Raw genomic sequence first — 26,886 nt, forward strand, 5'->3', positions numbered from 1 at the left:
AATGTGTGGTTTACTGAGTGGAATCTGCAGAGTACTGCTGCCTAAGTTGTGACGGACGTGAAGACAAATTGCTTTCATGGTTTCATGGTTAGATTTCTCGCTAGAAGTCAATTCCAGATAGTCTGGCCTTCAGAGAAAGTACCTTGGGCCTGGTGCTATTCCATTGTAAAGGTAGAGAATTGCGGTTGTATTGTTCATTTGAATTAAGATTCTGTCCGACGCAGAAAGGCCTTGAGACCTATATGGGCTTTTCTGAACTCCAATACACTGATATGATGTAGTTGTTTCATGTCCGACCACATGTTCTTGCACTGTCAAATTCTGAAGATGAGGTCACCAGTCTGAACATAAGGCATCTGTCACACTGGTTTGAGATGAAAGGCCCTGAGAAATTCACACTCCCTTCAGTAAATTTTACCTCTTGGACAACCATTGAAGATATTGTATGACCACAGGATTCAGGATTAACTTGTCTTCCCAACCGCCTTTCCATACAGACTATTATCTTACCAGCAAGGCTTCATATTATGCAGTACATTACTGTCCCTGTCCCAGATAAATCACAAAGTGTCAGTAGAAGTTTATCATGTTGTGTATACCTACAGCGTGATCAGACTTTTTTCTGCATCAGTGAAAATTGGGTCTACTGACCCCTCTAGTGTAAAGTTATGCTATTTCAGAACCTTGCTCTGACATCCAGTATGAATGGCGAGAGGGGTAGAGGGAGAGTGAAAGGGGGAGGGAGGGGGATGGAGGGGGAGAGGTGGAGAAGGGGAGAGGGACAGGGGAGGGGAAGGTGTGTGTGTGTGTGTGTGTGTGTGTGTGTGTGTGTGTGTGTGTGTGTGTGTGTGTGGGTGTGTGTGTGTGTGCGTGCGTGCGTGTGTGTGTGTGTGTGTGTGTGTGTGTGTGGCGCATTTGGAACACATCTATCTTAGCAAAGAATCCGAGCACTGGAGCGAGTGCAGTTTACTTTGGATGTCCCTGATTTTGCATGGCAGTAGAAGGAGAACAAGGAAAGCTTCCCCAAATAGTGCATGTGTTTTGCCTGCATTCTAGTGATTGGGAGGCGGAGATTCAGAAACTGAAGTGAAGAGATGGATATGGGCCTTCTTTTTTAAATTCCATGAAGTCTTTGCTAGCAAAGTATTTCTGATTTCTTCCTGAGCACTGCCATTTTGGAAGATGAGGGGTTGGGGGAAGTACTGTTCTTCTGTTGTTCAAGGTGAGGAAGTTTCTAGACAAGGCGAGCCCTTTTGTTTGTCTCTGATTACTGCTCCCGAAAAGCTGATGGCAGTCATATGCGCATAGAATTCCCACTTCATTGTGCTCTTGTTTTGGTTCCTCCTGCTTACAGGAAGGCCCATTGCTACCTGTTGTAGAACCATCACTTTGCAGAAAGTCTATGTGCAAAAGAACAACCTGGAAATGATAGTTTTAAAAGAAACAATCCAAACCAGTTCTGAAGCATGAGATAGTGGATCAACATCCCTTGTCTGGAAAATACGCATTAAAAGTTGGAACCAGTCCACTTTGTTCCAGTTCTAGGCTTTTCTTGACCACAGAAGGGAGAATCCACAGAGTAGTTGAAGAGCTGCTGGTGTGTCAGGCTCTGCAGGAAGAGACTATCCAGAAGAAGAGGTTTAGTCTGTTCTCGGCACATGTAACATCCAGAGGAAGTTAACTGAGAGCGCGCCAGGAGTGACCCATGTTGCAAAGGGGTCCCTTCCGATCTCTCTGTGTAACTCCCGGGTGAACTGTATCATGACTGCACCCGTGTGACCATTCCTGCCTTGCCATGCAGCCCGCCACGTTCTCAAGATACTGGTACTGCCAGTAGTGGAAGAAAAATCAAAAGCCTGACAAAGTGAGAAGCCAGGATCGGCCTGCAAGCTGCAACTGCCAGAGAGACATCGTGAAGGACCAGGCCCAAGAGGCAGCAATTGCTACATCTGATCACAAGTCTGCAACCAGCCATGAGGGACACCAATGCTGAAGAATAGTATGACATGCAGGACACGGTCGCAGCAGTAGCCCGCTTGAAGAAAGGGACAGCACTGTATGGGTGATTGAGCGTCTCCTTCTTGCTGTACAGTATGAATTAAAATACAACCAATAGCTGGTAAGTAAAAGGCATAGCCTGCATACAAGTACAGAGATTGGCAGTTGTGGACAAGACCGGTGTCCTGCTTAAGCCTTTGGAACCAAGATTTGATACAGGCATTGAAGAGAGTTCCTCCGCTAATGAGGGATAATGCTTTCAGTTATCTGCACTTGTTCCATGAAGTGTTGGGAGCTGGAGAGACAGAAACCCAGCAATAGCAGGATTGAGAGAGGTGCTAGGGAGAAGAGGGTGGTGTGCTTCAATGTGGATTGCAACCCTGTATTCGCTTACATCATGTTGTACAGTATTTAGTTAGGCTCTGCAATTAAAGTATTTATTTTTTCATAAAAATAAAAGCAGTAGACTGGACATTACATTATGTTTTCTGTTGCTTGGATTTTAACATCTTGCCCCACCCGCACCACCACCCTAAGAAACCTTTGACTCTGCTCTGTTGAAACCTCAATGTGAAATACAGAAAGGGTTGTACTTGGCCCAGTTTGCAGAGACATAGTAGGATGAACCCCAGGACACCTGTGGCAAACGAAATCAATCGCCATAGTTGTGGCCCAGTAGTCCATGGGGGGACTTTGCCCCTACCTCCTAATACCACTGTACAGGGTCTGACAGACTGCACTTAAATTGTATTTACTGTTACCTGGGGCACAGAAGCAGGATGCAGGAACATTATAAAATTGTAAAAGATTGAGCTTCCACATCTAACATTGTTAGGATTGCCTCTAAGCTTCATGTCAACAGGAAATCTTGTTTCCAGTCTTGAACATTTCTGCTGTAAATCATTATCAGATGAGTCAGTTCAATTACTTGAATATAAATAACCCTTCACTAAAACACCCAGAACACATTAATTTTCAATTGAAAGCTCACGACTGGAAATATGACATCTTCTTGACATGGTGCTAGCTCACAACTCTGACCATTGGCATGAGCAACATATTCGAGTGCTGGTGAGAATTATTTATGTGGCACACAAGAAGATGGCAGAACTTGGACATGTGGATGGACACTTGAACTAAAGCAACACAGAAATATTAAAAGAAGTGGCAGCCTTCTTATGGGAAATGCGCTTCCAGTCTTCCTGTATGGCTGTATGCGGTTTCTAACCCATCGGCAAGGCGGATGAGCAGGACAACAGAATAACAGTGTTCACGTTCAGTTTCTGAGTATAAAGGACCTGTCATCTAACAGAGATGAGGTGAGAAACAATAGACACCTTATATATGCAAGGAAGAGGGTGGACCAAACTATAAACCTTAGCAGTGAGTCTGCTTTTCTTTTATAGGTTTTAAACTCCAAAACTTTATAAACGTCGTGAAGGGGAAGGTGGCAAGGTTTTCAAGCCGGGGAACACCAAATCAGCACTGTGTATTTACTCCCAATGGGCAGCTGGCCTTATCAAAACCAAGTTGGACTCGGCTTGATAAAAGGTAAAGCTTGATACCCAAAACTGCTCTTCTCTCACAATGGAGGCCACTTTATGTTGGCTAGCACTGCAGACTGACTCAGTTACGTACCCATAACAGTGCACACACTAAAAAAACGACCTTATGCCCAGGACCTATACTGACAAAGTACGGCAGGAAGAAGGGGGTTAGATTGAGGGGTAAGGAAAAAGAAAGAAAAAGAGGAAATATGAGCTGTGCACGAATAACAGTTATGCAAATAGTTTCTTTAAATAGCTGTGAACTTTCCTGGGGGAAGAAAGGCGACCGCAGGTTGTGTTATTGAATAGCAATCGGTGAGGACATTGTGTTTCTAGGATGAAGACATAGGCAGCCATTTCCAGAGAAGAGGAGGCTTCCCAACAGCCCAGCGACTCACACTTACGCTCGCATAAAACATGGGCCTGGTAAGGGATTGTCTGTCTTTGTTTGGAACGAGTGCAGATAGCACCAACTACATTTATTACGTTGCTAAAAATATATGCCAATTTGCAAAGAGCAAAAAAAATATTAAAACAAATTAAACTGCTGCTTAGCAAAGCACCAGCATCTCAAACTAAGTGCCGTTCGCAAACAGTAGCAAGGGCTGTGGGAGAGTCAGTGGATGCTTGAGGCTCATGTAGGACAATGTAATGCTAAATGGGATGTGGGAATTTAAATACTAAATGGGCGTGAAGTCCTTTTATGCTACCATTTCCTATGAAGCTGCACAGTAGGGAAAGCATTTACTATAGGGGCCCTAACTTGTATCCCTACCCTACGAAAGCCCAAGATGCACGAGGCTCCCCGTTTACGTGATTTGCTTATGTGTTTAATTGTGCTTTTGCCATCTGCAATTTAGTTTCTTTAAGCGCTCTGAAACACCCATAAGGTGGTATATTGCCTTGCTACAATACAAATTAAATGAATAATAAATCTAATAAATGGCACAGTCCGAAAAAACGCAAAGGTGGCCCACCGTGAACGGAATCTGACGGAATCGAAGAGCTGCAGAGCAGACCAGAAGAGCGCGGGTGGGGGTGCCCGCGCACAGACATAAAAGGACAATGATTTGGCTGGGAGGTGTGCCGGACATTGACGGCAGCCAGCGAGCGGTGTACTGGGTTTTGGAATATCCCGGCTGCTTGATTCAGACGGCCCCTCCCCCTTCTGAGCTCTGCACTGGGCTGCTGCTTTCTTTAATTGCGGTTTGGGATGTCTTAGGTGGGGAAAGTGCCCCGACGTGAGACTGGGCCTGCATTTAACTCCCAGCACCGCGCAGCCCAATTTGGGCCGGCCCACGTGATTAATTTGGTCAGTCCAGAGAAGGATCAACATGAGGGGACATGAGCCTTGACGGTATACAACCGTTTCAACGCAACTTTTACAACGCATACGTTTTCAACGCACACCATTACAACGAATGCCTTTACAACGAAAGACATTACATAGCAGATGCTATTACAATGCATGCCATTACAACGTAAGTATAGGTAAGTATATCATTTTATTTAAACAAAATAAATTAAATAAATTAATTTAAGTAATTTTATATATATAGTTTTGGGTTATGGGGTACAGGGGTATTATTAGGGTTCAGGGCTGGGTTTGGGTTATGGGGTACAGGGGTATTTTTAGGGTTCAGGGCTGGGTTTGGGTTATGGGGTACAGGGGTATTTTTAGGGTTCAGGGCTGGGTTTGGGTTATGGGGTACAGGGGTATTTTTAGGGTTCAGGGCTAGGTTTGGGTTATGGGGTACAGGGGTATTTTTAGGGTTAAGGGCTAGGTTTGGGTTATGGGGTACAGGGGTATTTTTAGGCTTCAGGGCTAGGTTTGGGTTATGGGGTACAGGGGTATTTTTAGGGTTCAGGGCTAGGTTTGGGTTATGGGGTACAGGGGTATTTTTAGGGGTCAGGGCTAGGTTTGGGTTATGGGGTACAGGGCTATTTTTAGGCTTCAGGGCTAGGTTTGGGTTATGGGGTACAGGGGTATTTTTAGGGTTCAGGGCCAGGTTTGGGTTATGGAGTACAGGGGTATTTTTAGGGTTCAGGGCTAGGTTTGGGTTATGGGGTACAGGGGTATTTTTAGGGTTCAGGGCCAGGTTTGGGTTATGGGGTACAGGGGTATTTTTAGGGTTCAGGGCTAGGTTTGGGTTATGGGGTACAGGGGTATTTTTAGGGTTCAGGGCTAGGTTTGGGTTATGGGGTACAGGGGTATTTTTAGGGTTCAGGGCCAGGTTTGGGTAATGGGGTACAGGGGTATTTTTAGGGTTCAGGGCTAGGTTTGGGTTATGGGGTACAGGGGTATTTTTAGGATTCAGGGCTGGGTTTGGGTTTTACACTAACTGGATTTTGTATATTATTTCTAAACACCTACACTATTTTTAAAAAATATATAAATATATTAACAAATATATTAACCACATCGCTGCGGCGGCTATTCCGCCGCAGCGCTAAAAGGGCGGGGCGGCCGCACAGCGGCCGCATGCTGGTGACAGAACCGCTCCGTCACCAGCCGCGGTTAGGCTGTGCTCGTGACTCAGCGGTTCCGTCATGGCCCCGCCCGCCTAATAGAACGCGCCGAGCAGGATCGAAATCAGCGCCGCGCAGGCGCGGCGGCCGGGCCACGACGGAACCGCTCCGTCATCAGCACAGCCCAACCGCAGCTGATGACGGAGCGGTTCCGTCATCAGCATTGAAGTAGTTAATAAAAAATTAATTTAATAAATAAAATTAAGTAAATATTTAGTAATTACATTTGTTACTAAAAATAATATACTTACCTAGACTTACGTTGTAATGGCATGCGTTGTAATAGCATCTGCTATGTAATGTCATGCGTTGTAAAGGCTTTTGTTGTAAAGGATCCTGCGTTGTAAAAAATGCGCTGTAATGGTGTGCGTTGAAAAAGTATGCGTTGTAACGTCATACATCCGACACCGGTATACAACGGTTTCAACGCAACTTTTACAACGCATACGTTTTCAACGCACACCATTACAACGCAGGATCCTTTACAACGAATGCCTTTACAACGAAAGACATTACATAGCAGATGCTATTACAATGCATGCCATTACAACGTAAGTATAGGTAAGTATATTATTTTATTTAAACAAAATAAATTAAATAAATTAATTTAAGTAATTTTATATATATAGTTTTGGGTTATGGGGTACAGGGGTATTATTAGGGTTCAGGGCTGGGTTCGGGTTATGGGGTACAGGGGTATTTTTAGGGTTCAGGGCTGGGTTTGGGTTATGGGGTACAGGGGTATTTTTAGGGTTCAGGGCTGGGTTTGGGTTATGGGGTACAGGGGTATTTTTAGGGTTCAGGGCTAGGTTTGGGTTATGGGGTACAGGGGTATTTTTAGGGTTAAGGGCTAGGTTTGGGTTATGGGGTACAGGGGTATTTTTAGGCTTCAGGGCTAGGTTTGGGTTATGGGGTACAGGGGTATTTTTAGGGTTCAGGGCTAGGTTTGGGTTATGGGGTACAGGGGTATTTTTAGGGGTCAGGGCTAGGTTTGGGTTATGGGGTACAGGGCTATTTTTAGGCTTCAGGGCTAGGTTTGGGTTATGGGGTACAGGGGTATTTTTAGGGTTCAGGGCCAGGTTTGGGTTATGGGGTACAGGGGTATTTTCAGGGTTCAGGGCTAGGTTTGGGTTATGGGGTACAGGGGTATTTTTAGGGTTCAGGGCTAGGTTTGGGTTATGGGGTACAGGGGTATTTTTAGGGTTCAGGGCCAGGTTTGGGTAATGGGGTACAGGGGTATTTTTAGGGTTCAGGGCTAGGTTTGGGTTATGGGGTACAGGGGTATTTTTAGGATTCAGGGCTGGGTTTGGGTTTTACACTAACTGGATTTTGTATATTATTTCTAAACACCTACACTATTTTTAAAAAATATATAAATATATTAACAAATATATTAACCACATCGCTGCGGCGGCTATTCCACCGCAGCGCTAAAAGGGCGGGGCGGCCGCACAGCGGCCGCATGCTGGTGACAGAACCGCTCCGTCACCAGCCGCGGTTGGGCTGTGCTCGTGACTCAGCGGTTCCGTCATGGCCCCGCCCGCCTAATAGAACGCGCCGAGCAGGATCGAAATCAGCGCCGCGCAGGCGCGGCGGCCGGGCCACGACGGAACCGCTCCGTCATCAGCACAGCCCAACCGCAGCTGATGACGGAGCGGTTCCGTCATCAGCATCGAAGTAGTTAATAAAAAATTAATTTAATAAATAAAATTAAGTAAATATTTAGTAATTACATTTGTTACTAAAAATAATATACTTACCTAGACTTACGTTGTAATGACATGCGTTGTAATAGCATCTGCTATGTAATGTCATGCGTTGTAAAGGCTTTCGTTGTAAAGGATCCTGCGTTGTAAAAAATGCGTTGTAATGGTGTGCGTTGAAAAAGTATGCGTTGTAACGTCATACATCCAGTGACACCTGTGCACGCAATACCAGAGGCCACTGGCTGAGAGGTGGAGGTGGCCACTGACTTTCTTCCTCATCAGGAAGTGCCTTTGTAACCAGAGGATTATGCCAGGGCACAGGTGTTTATGACATGGCGAGGATAGGGCACAGAGGGAAATATGTGCACCATAGAGGGCTAGGATAGGGTGCCGAACCCGTAATGAACAGGAGTACAAGTCTGACATCCAGGTCAACCCCGATGGGGTCCTGTTAATAGGTTGGACTCAGTCCTGAATACACCGTCCCCCACTGTACAGCTCAACTCCTAGAGAACGACAATATTATCTGTGGGGCAAGCATGTGTAAAGGGAGTCGTGCCTGATGTTGTGGGTGTATTGTAGGCAATGGCTGGGGAGGGGGTGGCACAATGGTGAAACCTAAGAGCAAGAAGCCAGTTGTAACTGAAGGAATATGGAGTCCAATGGTTCAATCCCCTAAGAAGACCGACCCGTTCATACAAGTGGGCTCAACACTGGAAGAGCACTCAGGCAAATTAGAACACATCTTGCAGGCCATCCTTGACTCCAAGTTTCCTCCCTTGAATCCAAAATAGTTGCTGTGGCCACTGACACTGGGCCCTTGAAGGCTGACCACAGGAAGCTGGCGGACTGGGTTGAAGACACGGAGTTACCCCTAGCATCTACGAATCACTCAGTGAAGGAGCTACAAAGTAGATGTCAATGTTAAGAGATGAGGTGTGGACCTTAAAAATCAGAGCTGAGGATGCGGAAAAGAATTCAAGGTGGAAGATCATTAGGATAATTGGAATGCCAGAGTTTTTGGAAGACCTGACCATGGGACACTTCTTGGGGAAATGGTTTCTAGAAATGGTGCTGGTGGGCAAGGATTTGAACCTTTTCTACGGCGAAGGGGCATGTCGGCTACCACTACGCCCATCCCTACTGTGTGCGCTGCAGAGGCCAGTGGTTGTATGCCTATTCAGTTATATGGAACGAGCCCTCATTCTTCAGCTCTTCAGAATGAAAGGGCTATTGCAAATTGATGGGAGTACGATTGAATGTTTCCTGATAATGCATCTGACGTCCAGCAGCTACAGAACTCATATGTGGGGACCAAGAAGAAGTTGTATCAAATGGTTTCTCGAGTAGGCTCACCTGCAGCCCTCAAAGCTAAAGGCTATTGTGAACAATGACATCCTCTTCTTACTAACCACACATGTAGCCTTGCACTGACTACTGCCGAAAGTAGGGGCGATTCAAGAAGAGGAATTTGAGACGACCACAGGTTGGTCCACATAGCACCCCAGGAAACGCAGGAACCAGAAAGCAGAGGACAAGCCAATGAAAGACCAAGAAGTCCAAGATCCAGCGTGTCTGGTCTCAGAAGTGAAGAAACAAATTTGACTACTACTGGATGTTGCAGACTGGGATCTGAAAGCATTTTCAGGATCAGGAGACAGATCATCTGGCGAGTTGTTGTGGAGTACAGAAAGCGTCCGGCTCTGACTCCAATGTCTGCCGATGAGATAATATAAAGACTTTGGATACAGTATTAAAGCAAGGGGCAGCAGGTCGCTGGTGGCGGTCTGGGAGTCACACCAATTTGATTCTGAACAAAATGTATACCTACTGACAGGGAGGGCTGACCAGTTCTAAGACCACAAGAGTCACATGTTGGCGCTTTGTTTAATGTTTGTGAATGCCAAAGGGTCGGCTGTTACTTCGCCTGGTGTGTGGGCGTTGAGGAAGTTAAATGTCTTGTTTCTTTTTATAGGTTGTCCTCCTGCACACAGCTCAGATAGGTAGAGGGACTGATCTGAGGTTGCATTCCACAATGGCCAATGATCTCACAGATGGGCTGAACAGTAGATATAGAAAGTCCCCACCAATTAACAACATAATGAAGTGGAGTGTGAGGGGTATGGTCACAATCGCAAAGCATACACATACATACAGGTTACGCATATAAACACCACAGAGTTGCACAAGTTATCCGAAAGGTGGAGAGTCAATTAGTTTGTACAACTTACTCAGCATATGCTAGAGGAGTCGTGTAATGGATAGCATTAGGTACTCCATATTACGTTTACTCTAGGTAGATGAATCTTCATGCAGATATGTAGCATTAGCAGGATTACTGGATGGATTGCTTAAAAATATCGCCTATAAATATAGTGACGCTAATTTCTCTGAAAAGTAATCACACATCCTTAGATACCCTAAACCCTTTCCTAACTACCAACATATAGGCTTGTATATATGGGGATGGGAATTTAATAGTGTTCCAGATATTGTAGTGGGCAGGCCATTGAGCTACTTTCAGGAACCCAGAGTATATGGGTGTACGCTCTTTACATACAATGTCTTTTAAGGTGGGACCTTGATGCATTGAGAACCATGCATCCCCTACGGATAGACTACTTATTTTTGGCACTACATGGCTTGCATACTGGCTAACATCTGTTCCTATGCACTCGCCAAATGATGATTAAGGTTATTAATAAGGAGCACTTGGGACGTACTCTATCGGATCACACCCCTCTTAAGATTGTGGTGCACTGGGGTCCCACTCAAGCAAAGCTACCTGGAGATTAAATGGTAATGCAATACTGGATTGTTAAAAAAAAAATTCTAGACACAGCTATCACAAATTACTTAACAGATACCTAGGGGACAGCTAGAGACAGGTTTGCAGAGAGGGCGTTTCTTCAAACTGGTGATTAGGGGGTTATGTTTAAAGATCACATTTGGGGTCAGGAAGGGGTTGGCTGCGGAAATCATGGTCATGGAAGAAACAATCGGGCATAAAGAAATCAGCCAGACACAGAGGGACACCCACATCATACAGGGCTTAGGAAGGAAACACAGGGACTTCTTGGGCAGATTGGGGGAAGGTCGACTACAGGTAGCATATGAAAAAGCAAAATGCTGAGGGGGATAGGTCAGGCTGCTGACAACTGTGTCAGATAGGGAGTCTGTCTGACTCAATCCCGTACTAAGGCAAACTTTGAAAGAACATCTGACCATTGATGAAATTAGGGAAGCGATTGACCAGATGATACGAAAAAGGATATCTGGGATTGGCAGCCTACTGCAAGAGTTTTACATCGCTTATAGGCAGCGGTCGAAGTGCATTAAAAAAAGTATGGGAATTGTAATGGTGTATGCAATGGGGGCAGCGTTAGAGGTGTGGCTAAAATCTTTGCTACTTTTTTGTCTTTGAAACTTAGGTAGGTACATATAAAATAACGAGCATCTTGAATGAAAAATAAAAAAGATGTTACTCAGTGGGAAATGCATTATAGTACATTATAAAATCTCTATTAGTTAATGCACTGCATAGGTCAGTGGGTAACCAAACAGCCATAGAATTAAATAATTGTTGGTGCAGTGAAGAATAGTGACATGTGTATTTTTAGTGCTACGAGGTCACAGCCGTGACAGAAAGAACTGTGAAAATGTAAATCATTATTTTAAACTTGCATTATACACAGTATAAGATAGACTGCTACAAAATGTGCAAAAAGGTTTAGGATAAACTGGTGTTTCCAAAATACAGATTTTAGCAATAGCCAGACTGTATGTAATGCAAATTTCTTTCATAACTGTCCCTTCAACGCCTCGTCAGGGGTGGTAAGAGCTATATCAATACAATTACAATTAAAAGCACCCACTTCACAGCTCTGTTAACTCTTTGCAGTACCACTCAAAAAGAATACATCTTCATCATCACAAAGCTTCAAGTGATTTGATCAATTAAAGCCATTACCAGCTCTCAAGCATCCTTTACATTGCAGAATTAACTTATCAGGCACATTTGCATTTCTTTCAGGCAAGCAGACACCCTGGCAGGAAAACTTGTTTAGCTGTCTGCCCGGCTTCGGTTTCATAGCACAGGAGACTCACTGAATGACACTTCAGCTGTAACATTTACACAGAATTAACTGTTGTCTATTTACAAAAAGTAGGCAACTGTATTTCATTAAATCAAAAAAGTATAGCCACGTCGTGTCCCACTGATCCAACCCACTTCGACCTCTGCTTACAGGCCCTTGCTGGCCTATAAGCTCCTCAAGTTTGATTAAACTACTAATCATATGGGACATTTACTGACCTCAATGAATGAGGCTTTAATTGCTGTCCTCCCAAAACCAGACAAGGACCTGCTGGAGATGAGATACTGCCCATTATTCTTTCTCACTGCTCATTGTTCCTTCTCAACCTTGATTATAACATCTTGGGGAAAGCTCTTGTTAACAGGCTATTGCCGGGTGTTACCTTTCATAGTGTACCTTGATCAGAATGGTTTTGTGCCCGGAAGAAATACCTTCCTAAATCTCCTTCGCCTGTTCGGCTAGATAGATAAAGCACAGACAGAGAAATCCTACCATCTGGCGACATCTATTGCCATAAGAAAAAGCCTTAGATATACTTGAGTGCAATCTCTCATACATGTCCTAGAGCTGCTGGGAATAGACCCACACTTCCATAAAAAACACAGGGACACCACCTGCTTCATTGACTTAGGGCTTCTACCGGCCAAACGTCTAAATGGACGTGGAAATCGCAAAGTCCCCATCCCCCCCACTGTCATGGTATGAGAACTATCCATGAAAACATGGGTCCAGGTGGAGAGCGTTGTACTGCACAGAGGAGACTCGAGGCGATTGTGTAAGCACCCTCTTGCGTTCAGTTGGGACACTATTCTGTTTGCACTCCAGTCCACCCAGCCACACACAACCAAATCCCCCAGGGGAGCTCGGACCCCTAGGAGGCTGTGGGCTCTCCAGATGCCCGTCTCTTGCAAGGCGTGCCGTCTACACCACACGGACTGCTTCCTTCTTCATAATGCCTATAGTCCTAAGTGATGTTGCATTGTAGATGGACATAGGTTTACAATAAGATAGTGTGCAGGCATGTTCAAATGTTCTGGGTTTGCTGTGTTTCATCATTGTTTGGTTTAAACCGAATCTTCTTATTGATTAAAGATAGCAGGACCAGACACTGCAATCTCCTTTGTTTATCACATTGTCTTCCATCCATATGATTATGCCACTTGATGACCTCTTTTTTTGGAAGAACTGTATCTCAAAGCCTATTTTCATTTGAACATGGTGCTAACGTTGAACCATTCGTGACTGTGTTATGCATGTTGTAAAAATTGAAAATGCTCACTAAACAGATAAAAAAATTAATCAGAGAGGTTGGCGATAAACAGAAGCACCAATCAGGGCTGCCCACTGTCACTCATAGTTTTTGCCAGGTCAAATCTTGATATGCATGACTCAGACCTTGGGTGGATGCTTTGATATTGAAGCAGGGCGACCTTTATGTCTAAGTGACTTTACACCAAATGCATGACTTACAAGACACGTACGGCTTGGGCCCAGGACAATTCCTCATGGACAGTGCATTGGTACACTTGCTGTATTAGTTGTGGCTTACCGATACAGTTGCGTCGCCTACACCACAATTGATGCTCACGCATGGTGGGGAGAAGAGGGCAGTGACAGTGCTGCATTCTTCCTTACTTTCCCTACAATGGATTGATCTGCAGCAGGTGAGGGATAAATAGGTAACTTAGCCTAGGGAAAGACATAACAGATAAGTCAAGGATGTCTGTCCAAGTTTGTACAGAAGATCTCCAGGAATCCTAGACTGAAATATACCTATTTTAACTGCCTGAATCAGATATACCGTACCCTTGAACGCAGAACACATTTCAGGGAGCTAGCTTCAATTGTCTCCGCTATCACAAGGCAGATGCAGATTTCCTTCATATGATGGCGAGGGGCCTGCTTATACTGCAGTTCTGGGGAAAGGCGCTGGAAACATTGAAAGAAATAATGTAAATAATGGTGAAATAGGACCTTTTAATATGTTTATTGGGCCTCACATCAGGACTAAAGACAAAATCCCTCAACAGATTCAAAGATGTGGGGCTGGTCCTGTTTAAGCGCCACATAGCTATGTCCTGGAAATCAGATTGGGCACTGGAGGTGGGAGTATAGCTCAAGAACTTGAGGAAGTTGGGAGCCGTAGAGATTGATGCATGGAGAGGGGAGAGTCAGGAGAAGTGGTATGGAACATATACATAGTGGAGTTAAAGGCTAAAGCAGACTAGAGGCCATCTTGAACTGAAGATGGAAAGTAGACACATTGAGTTAATGAGGTCAGTTGTACAGCGAATCCTCTTAGGGTGATGGAACATGGAGTGCATTAGTGCGATATTATATAGGATATATGGTGGGACTCCCAGCGCTTCAAGTAGGGGTCTACACACACAGTCTTGCCCGTGATGGGGCAGTAGCTTGATAAGTGGTGCAAGATGAATGGGTAACAACAACTAGTTTGCATTCGAGACAAAAATATGGATATTCTTCTGTGAAACATTCCTTTGATTCCAGTTTTATAACTTGAGGAGTATCTCAGACAGGTGTTATTGTACCGGAGATATACGAGTTACCTTTCACAATAACAACAAGAGACCTGGGACTGGTGGCAGGGATGAACTGGAAATCAAAATCAGCCTTTTCAAAAAGGTTCAAACCAACCCAACACTACAAGATGGTGGACCATGACAGCCCATTCTGTTCTGAAATCAAACCCTTAGCCTGTATGCCTTTGGGGAAATCCTAGCATGGCGGAATGACCAATTCGACCCTACTTGGAGGTTTCTAGAAGGACAGCAGGACACCTAAGGGAAGCCAGGAAGCGAATAGCAAGTCTTGGTAGCCATTGACAAGACTGGCAACCTTTGGATAGAAGTAACAGCATTCTAGCTTCCTTCTAGCTTCTCTGCAAAGTCGGATACACACCTGAAACATTAATGATGCTATGCTATCACTTCAAGTATTAATTTTTATAATTTTTTTTTAACAATTAATTGGTAATGGTTTAATAACAGATGTGTATTCTCGGCATTAAAAGCTTCAGTCGAAAACAACTTTTAATACTCTCAAAAGAACAATTAACATCAGACCATTGTGAGAAATACAGAGCGCCCAAACCACTGGAATAATTAAACAATGTCTCATTTTTCTTCTCGGTACTTCACCTGTGATATCGCAGTAAATAGTACATTGGTACACCTTGGCCTCTTGAGGTTTAAAAATAACATTTACATCCACTGATGAATTAGGCCAAACATCTCCTTCCTAAAAATAAAGCAAGAAAAAAATATGTATCTTTTCTTATATTTTGACAAATGCATTTTTGCAAGATCTTATTTCAAGAATTACCTCAATGCTACACTGTGACAGATTCAAAGTCCCAAAAGTGCATTGAGTATTTTACTCTTTTTAACCAAGAACCAGACTGTCAATATTGTCACAGGTGATCATTGGTAATACACAGTTATTCTGAGGAAGCTTTTACAAGTGCATACAAATTATTTAGCTGAACAAGTTACTTACCTTTAGTAACGCCGTATCAGGTACAAACAATATCTAGCTGCAGATCCCTTACCTTTGAATTTACCCAGGCGCCCAACGGGATCTAGAAGATTTTTTGTGCGCAGTACCTTTGCGCAACCGCAGGTGGCGTAGGTCTGCTCCGTGTGGCGTAGGCGGCGCCAGAAGTGATGTCCACATCACCTATACAGGCACACCACCTTGAGTGTACGAAAGAATGAAAAAAAATCGCCTGGTGAGACCACAGTAGAATAAATAGCTTAGTTCTAGCCGAGACTGCATCTTATCTTAAAGATTCGTGATTGGGAGATGTTAAAACAATTTTCAAACTCTGTGACTTGGTAAACCTTTACACAAGCAGATAAAAAAAGCTCAATTCCACTGCAGGTAAGGTTTATTCGGCACGACTGAAAGAGAGGATTCTCAGAAATACAATCCCCAGGTGCCCCGGCGGTTGTGGCGCGTCAGTGACGCCAGCGCAGCGCCAGGAGGCGCGAGAAAAAGGCCAGACCGGCGAGATCGAGGTGGGGGCCTTGCAGGACAGAGGAGCTCACTTGCCGTGAGGGGAACGGCTGAATATCGCCACAGAACTCGCCCCAAGCTCGGAGGGGGTGAGCAGAATCCAGCGCCAGTACCGCGAGGGCAGGGACCACAATCCCCAGGTGCCCCGGCGGTTGTGGCGCGTCAGTGACGCCAGCGCAGCGCCAGGAGGCGCGAGAAAAAGGCCAGATCGCCTCGCGCCCCGCGAGTCGCGCCCGTGGGAGCGGCCGGGGAAAGCCCGGGCAAAGGGCGGGCCCTCTTTGGCCCTCAGAGGCCGGAAGAGGACGGGCCACGGATCCTGGCTCCTTGGATTTTGAACTACAAGTAAGAATCTGATTCTCTCATTTGTACTAACTGCAGTGTTGAAGACTATCTGTTGCTCGTGTCTGTGTTAATATAGCCCCTCTGCTACTTGCTAACATGCCCACCATTACTACGAACCCATCTACATCGGGCCTACGTACCTTGGACAACTTTGTGCTCAAAAAAGTTACACAAATTAACAATGAACGCAGGGCCTCATTGGGTACTAAAAGTCTTTCACCCTGTATGGATATTACATCTAATGAGTCCACAGAAGTGCCAGATTGCACCTTAGCACAGGCTGCACATAGTACAGAGGCCCCCAGTGTAGTTGCACAGGCACAGGTGCACTCTGAGAATCCAGTGAACCTAGTGGACCTGCTTGTCACTTCAGAGGAGGACTTAGCAGTAGAAGAACCACCGGAGGTTCCATCTACACAAAGACCAGTGAGGAAATGTAGAAAGACTCAGGGGAGGCGTGGGGGAAAGTCTGCAAAAACTAAAACTCAAACTCACGTCAACCATCCCAATAACTCTAAGGACACTAATGTTAACAGTGCAAGTATTCAGGTGGTGGAAGAACCCAATAGAGAGGGCAGTAGTAATGAAGGAAGTGTGACCTTGTCTGACACCAAGTTAGAAGCATTAATAAATATAATAGTAGGTAAATTGGAGGCTAAAATCGTACATTTAATTACCCCAATAATGTCCAAATTGGACACAGTAGCCTCTGAGGTGGAAAGACTGGGTAGTTTGGTGGCGGGATATATGACCCCTGCACCAGTCCCAGCCGTGATATCACCTACAACTATTCCTGGTGGGAGCGGGAAGGAGCACTTGCTCAGGGGACAGAGTGCACAGCAGAAGAGGCAGTCAAACCCAGAAACCGTGGCTGTTACTGTAGCTGCGGTTCCTACGGCTCCAGTGACTCAGCCGACTCATCATGCCCCCGCCCCGGCCCCCCTGGGCAATTGCCCAGCGGTCCCTCAGAGGGCTAGACTCAGGAATGTAAATCTCCCCCCTGAATGCGTCCCATTTGTGGTTGTGCTGACTAATGTCCCGCGTTATGAGGAAACTGCAGCACAACCTCATGGAGAATCACACGACTCATTAAAAACCAAAACGGTGGCATGGCTAAACAAAAACTGTGGCTTTCCACCTCACTACTACGACCAAATTATATCTACTGTAAGAGTAAATTGGGTTGGACCTTCAAGGAAATCAACCACGGGGGACTGTGTAATTGTTAATTTTCAGCACCCACAACACGTTGCCACAGTCTTGTTACGCGCATCCTCACTGGTTTACAACACAAACAGTGTCTGTGTGCGACCCCTGGGATATTTCTATGCGCCTGATCAGAACTCACCTAAAAATCCCCCTAACACTCTTCGTGGGTACAGACCTATACCACAAATTCAGACACCAAATCCGGCAACACCATATATGTACAACAATGATACTAGTGGGCTATCTGGGTGGCAAACGCCAGCAGTAAACGCTAATGGCTGGCGGATATCACCTGTAAATTTCAATGCTGAGAATCTGAACAACAGAGGGTACAATATTCCTACACATAACCGATTTGATATGCTTTCAGGGTTGGACGCCTGCGACTGACTGAGGGTCTTGGAGGGTCAGCAAAACGACCACTCGCCTGTAGCACAAACGTTAGAGGTGATTCCATCAACTACACCAAAAAATAATGTGATATCTTGGAATGTGGCGGGCTTAGAAAATAAAATGCAGGATGATAGTTGGTTAGCCTATATTAGGGGCTTCCAAATCATTTGTTTACAAGAGACCTGGTCAGTGAAATGTGATATTCATATGGATGGCTACAAGGCATATTTTGTACCTGCTGTACCAGTAACCCGGGGTAGATCAAAGGGGGGTATGGTAATGTTTATATCGGTAGCACTGAAGTGCACAACTGTAAGTAGGCCTTCAAGTAATCTTGGCATACAAGGTCTAGTTTTATCTGCGGGCAACTGTAAGGTTGGTCTGATCAATTTTTATAACTCCATTAATAATGTTACTAGTTACGGCAATTCCGAATCCTTAAGTGAGTATATAGGCACTTCAATGAGGGATTGTTCACACAACTTGTTGATCATGGGCGATTTTAATACTCATCTATGTAGTGATCCCCTAGACAAAAGCCTTCTGGAACTGTATTGTCCCAGAATTAACGGTCTACATTTAGAACATAACATGGAAGGGACACTTTTTAACAACCTACTTAACGAACACGGTCTCACGATTGCAATGACTTTATGTGATCCCTCAAAGCGCTTCTGCACCCCTACTTTTAAAGGGCACGGGAAGGGGACATTTATCGATTATATGTTGTTAACCGCCCCCATGCAAGTGTTTGTGCGTTCATTCTCTATAGATAGTAATCCACTCAGTGATCATAATCCCTTGACTATACATCTAGGGGGGCCCTGGGTCGAAAGAGAAGGACGTAATTTAGGTCGGGGTAGGGTTACAGCTACGGACGGTAGACGTCGTTTAAAATGGTCTATGTGCACCCCGGCCCTCGTATATCAGAATATTCAAACTAACTGTAGTGACATCATTGCCAGATGCATCCAAGCTGATTCAGACCCAGCCCAGGTGCTATCGGATTTCAAAAGCTTAACTGACAACATAGCTATTTCAATGACAGAACCTCTAAAATGTAGAGGTAGGGAGGGCCCAAGGTGGTTCAATAAGGAATGCTCCAAAGCAGCCCGTGATCTCAAAGCAGCCTTGTTGCTAAAACCCCGTAACAAGGAATTAGTCCAGAGATCACGTAAAGAATATAAATCAGTCATTGTAACAAGAAAGGAGGCACTGAAGAACGAGGCCTGGGATGAGATCCTGGAACCACAAACACTGAAAAACAGTGCTAGATTCTGGGCGGTGCTAAAAAAACCCTTCCTGGTGAAAGACTCAGGGGAAGGGTTAGAATGTGTCATCACAAAAGAGGAATGGGTTGCTCATTTTAAACAACTGTACGGGGGGGGAGAAATTAATGTGGTACCTTATGAATGCACTGTTGGGGGTCCTTGTTTGAATGTTACCATAGGAGAGGTCGTGATGGGAATCGAGGGGCTTACAGCGGGCAAATCACCTGGCCCGGATGGGATACCCCCGGATCTATTTAAATCTGATCCTAATTTCTGGGCACCGATTGTCGCAGCAGTTATTAACGCAGCCGCTAGGGCAGGGTGCCCGACGTCATGGGGTCTCTCCACAATAGTGCCCATATTTAAAAAGGGGGACAGGGACAGTCCCCTTTGTTACAGGCCTATCTCCCTGATCAATTCTGTGGCCAAACTGGTGGGGAGAATAGTATTGCGGCGACTACTTGAGTGGACACGGGACAAAAATATTATGTCCATCGCCCAATATGGCTTCTGTAATGGCCGCTCGACTACAACACAATGCCTGAACCTCTTCCTATTACTAAGTAAATATACCGTTGTTAAAAAAGGCACAGTCTACTTGGCCTTCATGGACCTATCCTCAGCTTTCGACTGTGTTAACAGGGGGAAGCTGTGGGGGTCCATGAAGGACAAGGGAGTGGACAATGATATTATAAACTTCCTGGCTGACCTCCATAATAACACCAGTGCAAATGTAAGGTATTGCCAAGACTTATCTGTAACTGAGGATTTCAGAACCGGGAAGGGGGTTAGGCAAGGATGCATACTGGCCCCCTTCCTTTTTAATTTTTATATAAATGAGTTGGATGGTGTTTTACGGGAGGTGAAATCAGACAGTCCAAGAGTGGGGAATAGAAGCATTCCAGTCTTGCTATACGCAGACGATGCGGTACTGTTAGCAAGAACTGAAAATGGCCTTCAATTGCTACTTAATGCATTCAAAAAATTCATGGAAGATAGGGACTTGTTAGTGAACAACTCCAAATCGTTCATTATGCAGGTGGGGAAACAGCCAAAGAGACAATATACTTTCAAATTAGATGAGACAGCTATACCACTTTCAAGTACATTCTCCTATTTAGGAGTACTCTTTGACTCTAAACTATCTTGGGCTCCCCAACTTGCAAAGAAAAAATGTGATGTTTCAAAGGTTAATGCCTCCATTTTTAATTTTGCGTCAAAGCTTGGCAAAAAACCGACGGCTGCTATGATTAAATTGTATGAAGCAAAATCTGTAGCTACCGCAGCATATGGGAGTGAGCTTTGGGGCTATATGGCGGGGGAACAACTTCAGACCACAGAAAATCTGTTTTATAAACGGCTTTTGTGCGTTCCGGCCTCTACCTCAAACTTTTTAGTACATGAGGAACTAGGAGTAGGGTACCTGAGTGATATCCTGTCCCTAAGACCTCTGTTATGCTGGCTGAAAATGTGGTTATGTGAGGAAATCCCCCTAACACACTTAATTGTTAAGGATTTCCTGGCTCTTGAGAACGCTTCACGCACTCCCTGGCTGAAGTACTTAAAATCATGTTTTACCGAGGTGGGCCGCCCGGAACTATTTGAACACCCAGAAGGAATTGTGAAGGCGGATATTGACTTAGTTAAGCAGGTGTTCTTTCAGCGTAAGAAGGCTGAGAGGGAGGGAGTTGAGCTACAAAAAGTTAGTGTGAGGAAATTCATCATGGTAAAAACATGTTTGACAACAGAGCCTTACTTACTCGGCACTTTCAGCACCCATGACAAATTCCTGCTTACAAGATTTAGATTTAATCAGTTTCAACATCTGCTTATCAGACCCAAAACGGAGAGCTTCTGTAAACATCCTCTGTCCTGTGGCTGCGACGGTAAGTCTCCACAGGACATGATGCATTTTATGTTCTTATGTAAATACTATGAATTCCCCCGTAAACGCTTTTTAATTGCTCTTTTAAAAGAAATGAATTTTAAACAGATACGACCAGCCTTTTTATACTTACAACTGCTATATAGCAACAGTGTCCTTCAAGTTCTTGAATTTTTAAAACTGGCTCTTAAACTGCGACTTTGTCTGGACCAATGACTGAATCACTGTATGTAATGTCCACAGTTCTTTTATCCTCTGAATTTATAATGTAATTTGATGTATGTACTGTATGTTTTACTGTACTTTTATGGTTGAAATATTACCGAATAAAGTCTGTTTTGATTTGATTTGATTTGAAATACAAGAGGCTTGAAGGCATACAATGAAAAAAGAAATTTCTTGTTAGTTTTTGAAGATGATGTAGGATCCGTATTAGGATTTGACTGTGACAAGTCAGATTCTGACGCTGTAAATATTGCTAATGCAGCAAACGTTGTTAGAAGGGACATGATGCAGAAATCTGAAAAATGTAATGGAATGCTTGGGAATCATTGTAGAAACTGATCAGTTCTGGAATCGCTTCTTTCCCTTATTAAAATTATACTTGATGGATCTGACGTAAGAGAAGTATTCCTGTGAAACGGCCACTAGCAACATAGCGTTGTCTATTTCCGAATTACTGATGTTTAACACTGAAATGAATTCAAGAATAGACTCTTCTTAAGTTCCTATACATAACAACAACAAAGAAACTTCTCTGTCCATATACATTGCTCTTTCTATCCACAGTCAAATGAGAAATCAAGAACTTAAAGACACGTTCCATAAACTAGGTAATTTCATTTCATATGTTAGGATTTTGCAAATATCGGCAGACTTAGCAAATAGCATTTGTGCACGTATGAGAGTGAACAAGTTGTGAGTCCACAAAAACTGAAGTTTCAAGTACTCACCAGTGGAAATATTGATAACATAGATCACAACGCAATTTGCATTACAGCTAAAGACTCCTTCTATGGAACAGCAATAACTCCAACACAACACCCAGAATGAGAACTAGAAGGAATTGATTGTGGTGATCAATCTTAATATGGCAAAGTCAAAACAGATCTCAAATCTTCCAGTACTGTATACAAATATTGAACCAGCTTCAATGAACAATACAGATTATCACGTTCCATTACTATCTGTAGTAGTTGATCTAATTGATGCTGCTAACACCAATCAATATAAATGGCTTGAAAGAGTGATGGTCAGCGTTGAGAATGGAAATGATTTCTTCTGATGTAAGCATATCTTGGGCAGCATATCATGCATCATTGATACCACCTATCAACAGACCACTGTCAACTACTACATTGTTGCCACTGATCAAAAGTCAAATAAATCCAAGGAACCAAAGGCGAACCTCGCATCCTGCACCTCTTTCCACGTTTCAGTAAAGTGAGGTCCTTTGCACTACAGAATATTGAGCTGTTTTTTTCAAAGTACTATAATATCTAGTTTTAAATATCGAGGTACATGAATATCGACTGCAAGAAAATCGTGGTACAGAATATCGTCAGTAAGGTAAGAAATATTGTTTTTTTAAATATCAAAGACAGTAATATCGTTTGTAAAAATATTGTTGTTAATAATATCGATATTTATATTAGTGTTCTGTATTTTAATGTGTGTTAAAAGTATGTGATGTAATTTTTTTGTATGAGTATAGTTTTTTATTTAATGTATGTGTTAAATTTTTAGCAGTAATTAATTTTATGTAAATTAATTGTTGAGTATTTTAGTTCTGTAGCGGGTTTTGGGTTTATAGGGGAATAGGGTGGGAAGTAATGTAATTATAATAAAGTAATTATTAATGTTTATTCATTAGTATTCATAATTAGTTTAATATAATTGATTATTATTGGTTATTAATTTGTATTAATTAATTAATTGATAACTCCATTAATTGTCTTTTTTTAGGAGTGGATTGAGGGTTTATTGGGGAATAGGGTGGTAGGTAATTGTATTATAATAATATGAATATGAATTTGTATTTATTAGTATTTATAATTAAGTTATTAATTAATTACTAATTGGCTATTAATTTTAATTAATTAATTAATTGATAATTATATTAATTGCGTTATTTTTTGGGGAGCAGGTTTAGGTTTATAGGGGAATAGGGTGGGAAGTAATTTAATTATAACAAAGTAATTATTAATTTGTATTTATTAGTACTTTTAATTTGTTTATTAATTATTAATTAGTTATACATTTGTAATAATAATTTAATTGATAATTATGTTAATATTGTTATTTTTTTAAGAAGTGGGTTGTAGGTTTATAGGGTAATAGGGTGGGAAGTAATTTAATTATAATAAAGTAATTATTACTTTTTATTAGTATTTTTAAATATTTTTTATTAATTATTAATTTGTTATTAATTTGTAATAATTATTTAATTGATAATTATGGTAATAGTGGTATTTTTTTAAGAAGTGGTTTGTAAGTTTATGGGGAATAGGGTGGGAAGTAATTTAATTAAAATAAAGTAATTAATATTTATTTATTAGTATTTATTTTATATTTCGATTGTATAGTGTTTGTGGTAATTTATTAATAATACATTATTAATGGTTTGTAAATTATAAATAATGAATTGGTAAATATGTTGATTATGTCAAAGCTGTAGGAGTTGTTTGTGCCTTTATAGTGAAATATGGTGTGAAGTAATTTATTTACAAAACAAATATTTTTTTATTATAATTAATTTAGTTTAAAGATAGCTATTTCTTTATAAAATGTTGTTTTTAAACTTTTATAAATTAATGTTTGTAGTTAATTTTTAGTATTTTTTTAATATAAATTTATTTTTCAAACTTTTGGACCATTTATATATTTATATGGTTTTTATTTTTGTGTTATTAATACTTTTTGAATTGTAGTTATTTTGTTTATTTTTTATTTAAATTTATAGGAAATGTTAATTTTAACACTTTGCTGGCCAACACGTTCCCTACTGTTTCACTCACTGGAGTGGGAATAGTAATTTTTACCCCTAAGCTATCCAACACTTTCCCTACTGTTGCACTCTTGGAGCGGGACTAGTTATTTTTACCCCTCCGCTATCCAACACTTTCCCTACTGTTGCACTCTCTGGAGTGGGAATAGTAATTTGTACCCCTTGGCTATCCAAAACTTTCTCTAGTTATGCACTCTCTGGAGTAGGAATAGTCATTTTTACCCCTACGCTATCCAACACTTTGGGGTCGATTCCGATCCTGGAAAAAAAGCGTCCGTACGATTCGTATCCGGAGCCCTCTCTGTACGATTCGTAAACATGCCGTACGACCCGACGAGTACGATCCGGACCGGGGTATGAGGACGCGATTCGTACGGTCCACGTCAGGTAAGGGCGATTCGTACGGAAAAGCACACAATCATATACACACCGTATGGTCCATACACCCCATGATCGCGGGGTACGGTGCGTAACCCTGCGATCATGGGGTGTACGCACCGTACCCCTGCAATCGCAGGGTGTACGCACCGTACACCCCGCGAACCTGGGGTACGCTCCGTACAGCCCATGATCGCAGGGGTACGCACCGTACCCCTGTGATCATGGGGTGTACGCACCGTACCCGGGGGGGCCGTTCCGTACCTGTTTCGAGGTGAACTCTGCTTTTACGGCTGTTTTCAGCTCCAGTAGAAAAAGGGTCATACGGTGCGTACCCGTCACGAATCGTACTTGCTGGGTCGGAAAAACCAGCCTGGAACCATACGGATGTCGCGTACAACGGGTTCCGAGGATATTCGTATGGGGATTTGATTCGTACGGTCTCTGTACGATTCGTATGGAGTCCAGCTCCTGATACGAATCGTACTTCGCCGTACGTACGAGGGACGTTGCAGGGTATGATTCGTACGGGAAAAACGCTCCGAACGGCTATTCGGAGCAGTTTTTACCGAATCCGAATCGACCCCTTTCTCTACTGTTGCACTCACTTGAGTGGGAATAGTCATTTTTACCCCTCCGCTATCCAACACTTTCCCTACTGTTGCACTCACTGGAGTGGGAATAGTCATTTTTATCCCTACGCTATCCAATATTTTGTTTCAGTTAATGTAGTGTAAATTGTAATTTTAAAAAGATTAAAATATTTTATTATTTAAATTTATAAGATATATATTTTATTTGTATTTTTATGTTATTGGTGTATGTGTGTATACATATATATATATATATATATATGTATTTATAATTTTTAATATGGTTCTAACAATTTATTAACATCATTATATATCAATATTAAGTAAATATATATATTATATTTCATGTATGTATGTTTCATTTATTTTTACATTATATGTATTACTTATAATTTTAAACATTTTCTAATAATTCTAACTATGTTGTTTTAACATTATTTTTTAAACAAAAAAATATATATTTTTAACAACGATATTTTTAAGAATGATTTATTTTTTCAAATATTTTTGTACTTACCATTATGTAGATAGGACTTTGATATTCTGGACAACAATATTTTGTATCGATATTTTTGTACCTTAATATTTTCAATTTTGATATTCTGTCAGTGATCCAATTCCCGTACCTGATGTCGTAAGGTACTACTGCGTCGTAGATAGAAATTGATCATTTGGATGGAATGGTGCACCAGGGAAATGTTCATATATTTCTTTTAATAAGACTCAAGACGATGTATCTTTAAAGGAATACATTACATTTTTTAAATTTCTCTCTTGAAGCATATATTTACAGAAGTAAGAACTCCCAGCCAACATGTTTTGTTCAGGAAAAATACATTTTCTGAACTTTTTCAGGGTTCTTAAATATCTTTGTATCGATAATATAGTGTTGCTTTGGTGAAACTCCAAATATCTGCAGTCCATGGGTAATGTACTCCCATCAAATCTGCCAACAATAATATAATCGCCCTCTATGGGATTCTGACTGTCACAGTACTATTCATTTCTGAAATATGGTTAGGTGCATCTTCCGGTCTGGACCTTGCCCTAGCCATACTGGATGGTTATGCTATTCCCCAGTTAGATCGGGAAAACAAAAAGGGAGGAGGGGGTGGCAGTGATTTACCAATCCTGCTTTACCTGTACAGTGAGGATAGTGGCGGGGTTGGGTGAGGTAGAGGCACTAACCTACTCTATCAAATTTTCACATATTTAGTCTTTTTCAGGAGCACTAATTGATCACACGCCAATATATGGAGCAACATTTGGTGAGGGAATAGTTAACACTGTCTCACTGTTCCTATTGCAGTATTCTAATTTCACCTTATTGGGAGGTTTCAATGTCCATAGAGATGATACTGCCTGTAAGGTGGATAGTGCACTGTGTTTTGCTGATGGAGGCAATGACAGATCTAAAGCCTAAAAAAAAGTGAATGGTCTCACACATAAGTTAAATCACACAATTGATCTGGTTTTCTCCAATTGCCCCAACCTGACAGTGGATATGTCGCAACTGCTGGTGTGGTCTGATCACTTCTTTAGGCTGTTTTCGCTGGTTTTTACGGGATGTAGATACTGCCTGTCAAAAGAGAACGTAGGGACAACTGAGTGATGCCACAAGAGGGAGGACCTATCCAATGATGGATCCAGAGATACAATGAAATCCTTCCAATTATCAGATTTTTCAAAAATCTCCTTTAATATGGAAAAGGTAAGAAAGGGAAGTTTCTTTGTCATCATTAGGTCGAAAATGGAAAAATTAAATGGGCTCTTATACAAAATCTACAGCGCAGACCCAGTTTCCTAACATCTCTATCTTTATTAGTGGATTCAAACATAAATGGAGTACTTGCTACGGTCACAGTTAACACTCCATTGGACTTGGACTTGGAG

The 26,886-nt window shown here is 42.4% G+C and overlaps 1 protein-coding gene across 1 annotated transcript in view; it reads right to left on the reverse strand.

Moving 5' to 3' along the window:
* HYDIN (HYDIN axonemal central pair apparatus protein) overlaps window positions 1–26,886 on the reverse strand; it is a 2,950,008-nt gene that overhangs the window by 2,514,119 nt on the left and 409,003 nt on the right. Inside the window, exon 10 of the mRNA XM_086945295.1 lies at window positions 15,039–15,138. Coding sequence (XP_086801421.1) covers window positions 15,039–15,138 — 100 coding nt within the window. The remainder of the gene's footprint in view (window positions 1–15,038; window positions 15,139–26,886) is intronic.

This window comes from Lissotriton vulgaris, chromosome 12 (genome assembly GCF_964263255.1).
Source record: "Lissotriton vulgaris chromosome 12, aLisVul1.2, whole genome shotgun sequence".
Lineage (NCBI taxonomy): Eukaryota > Metazoa > Chordata > Amphibia > Caudata > Salamandridae > Lissotriton > Lissotriton vulgaris.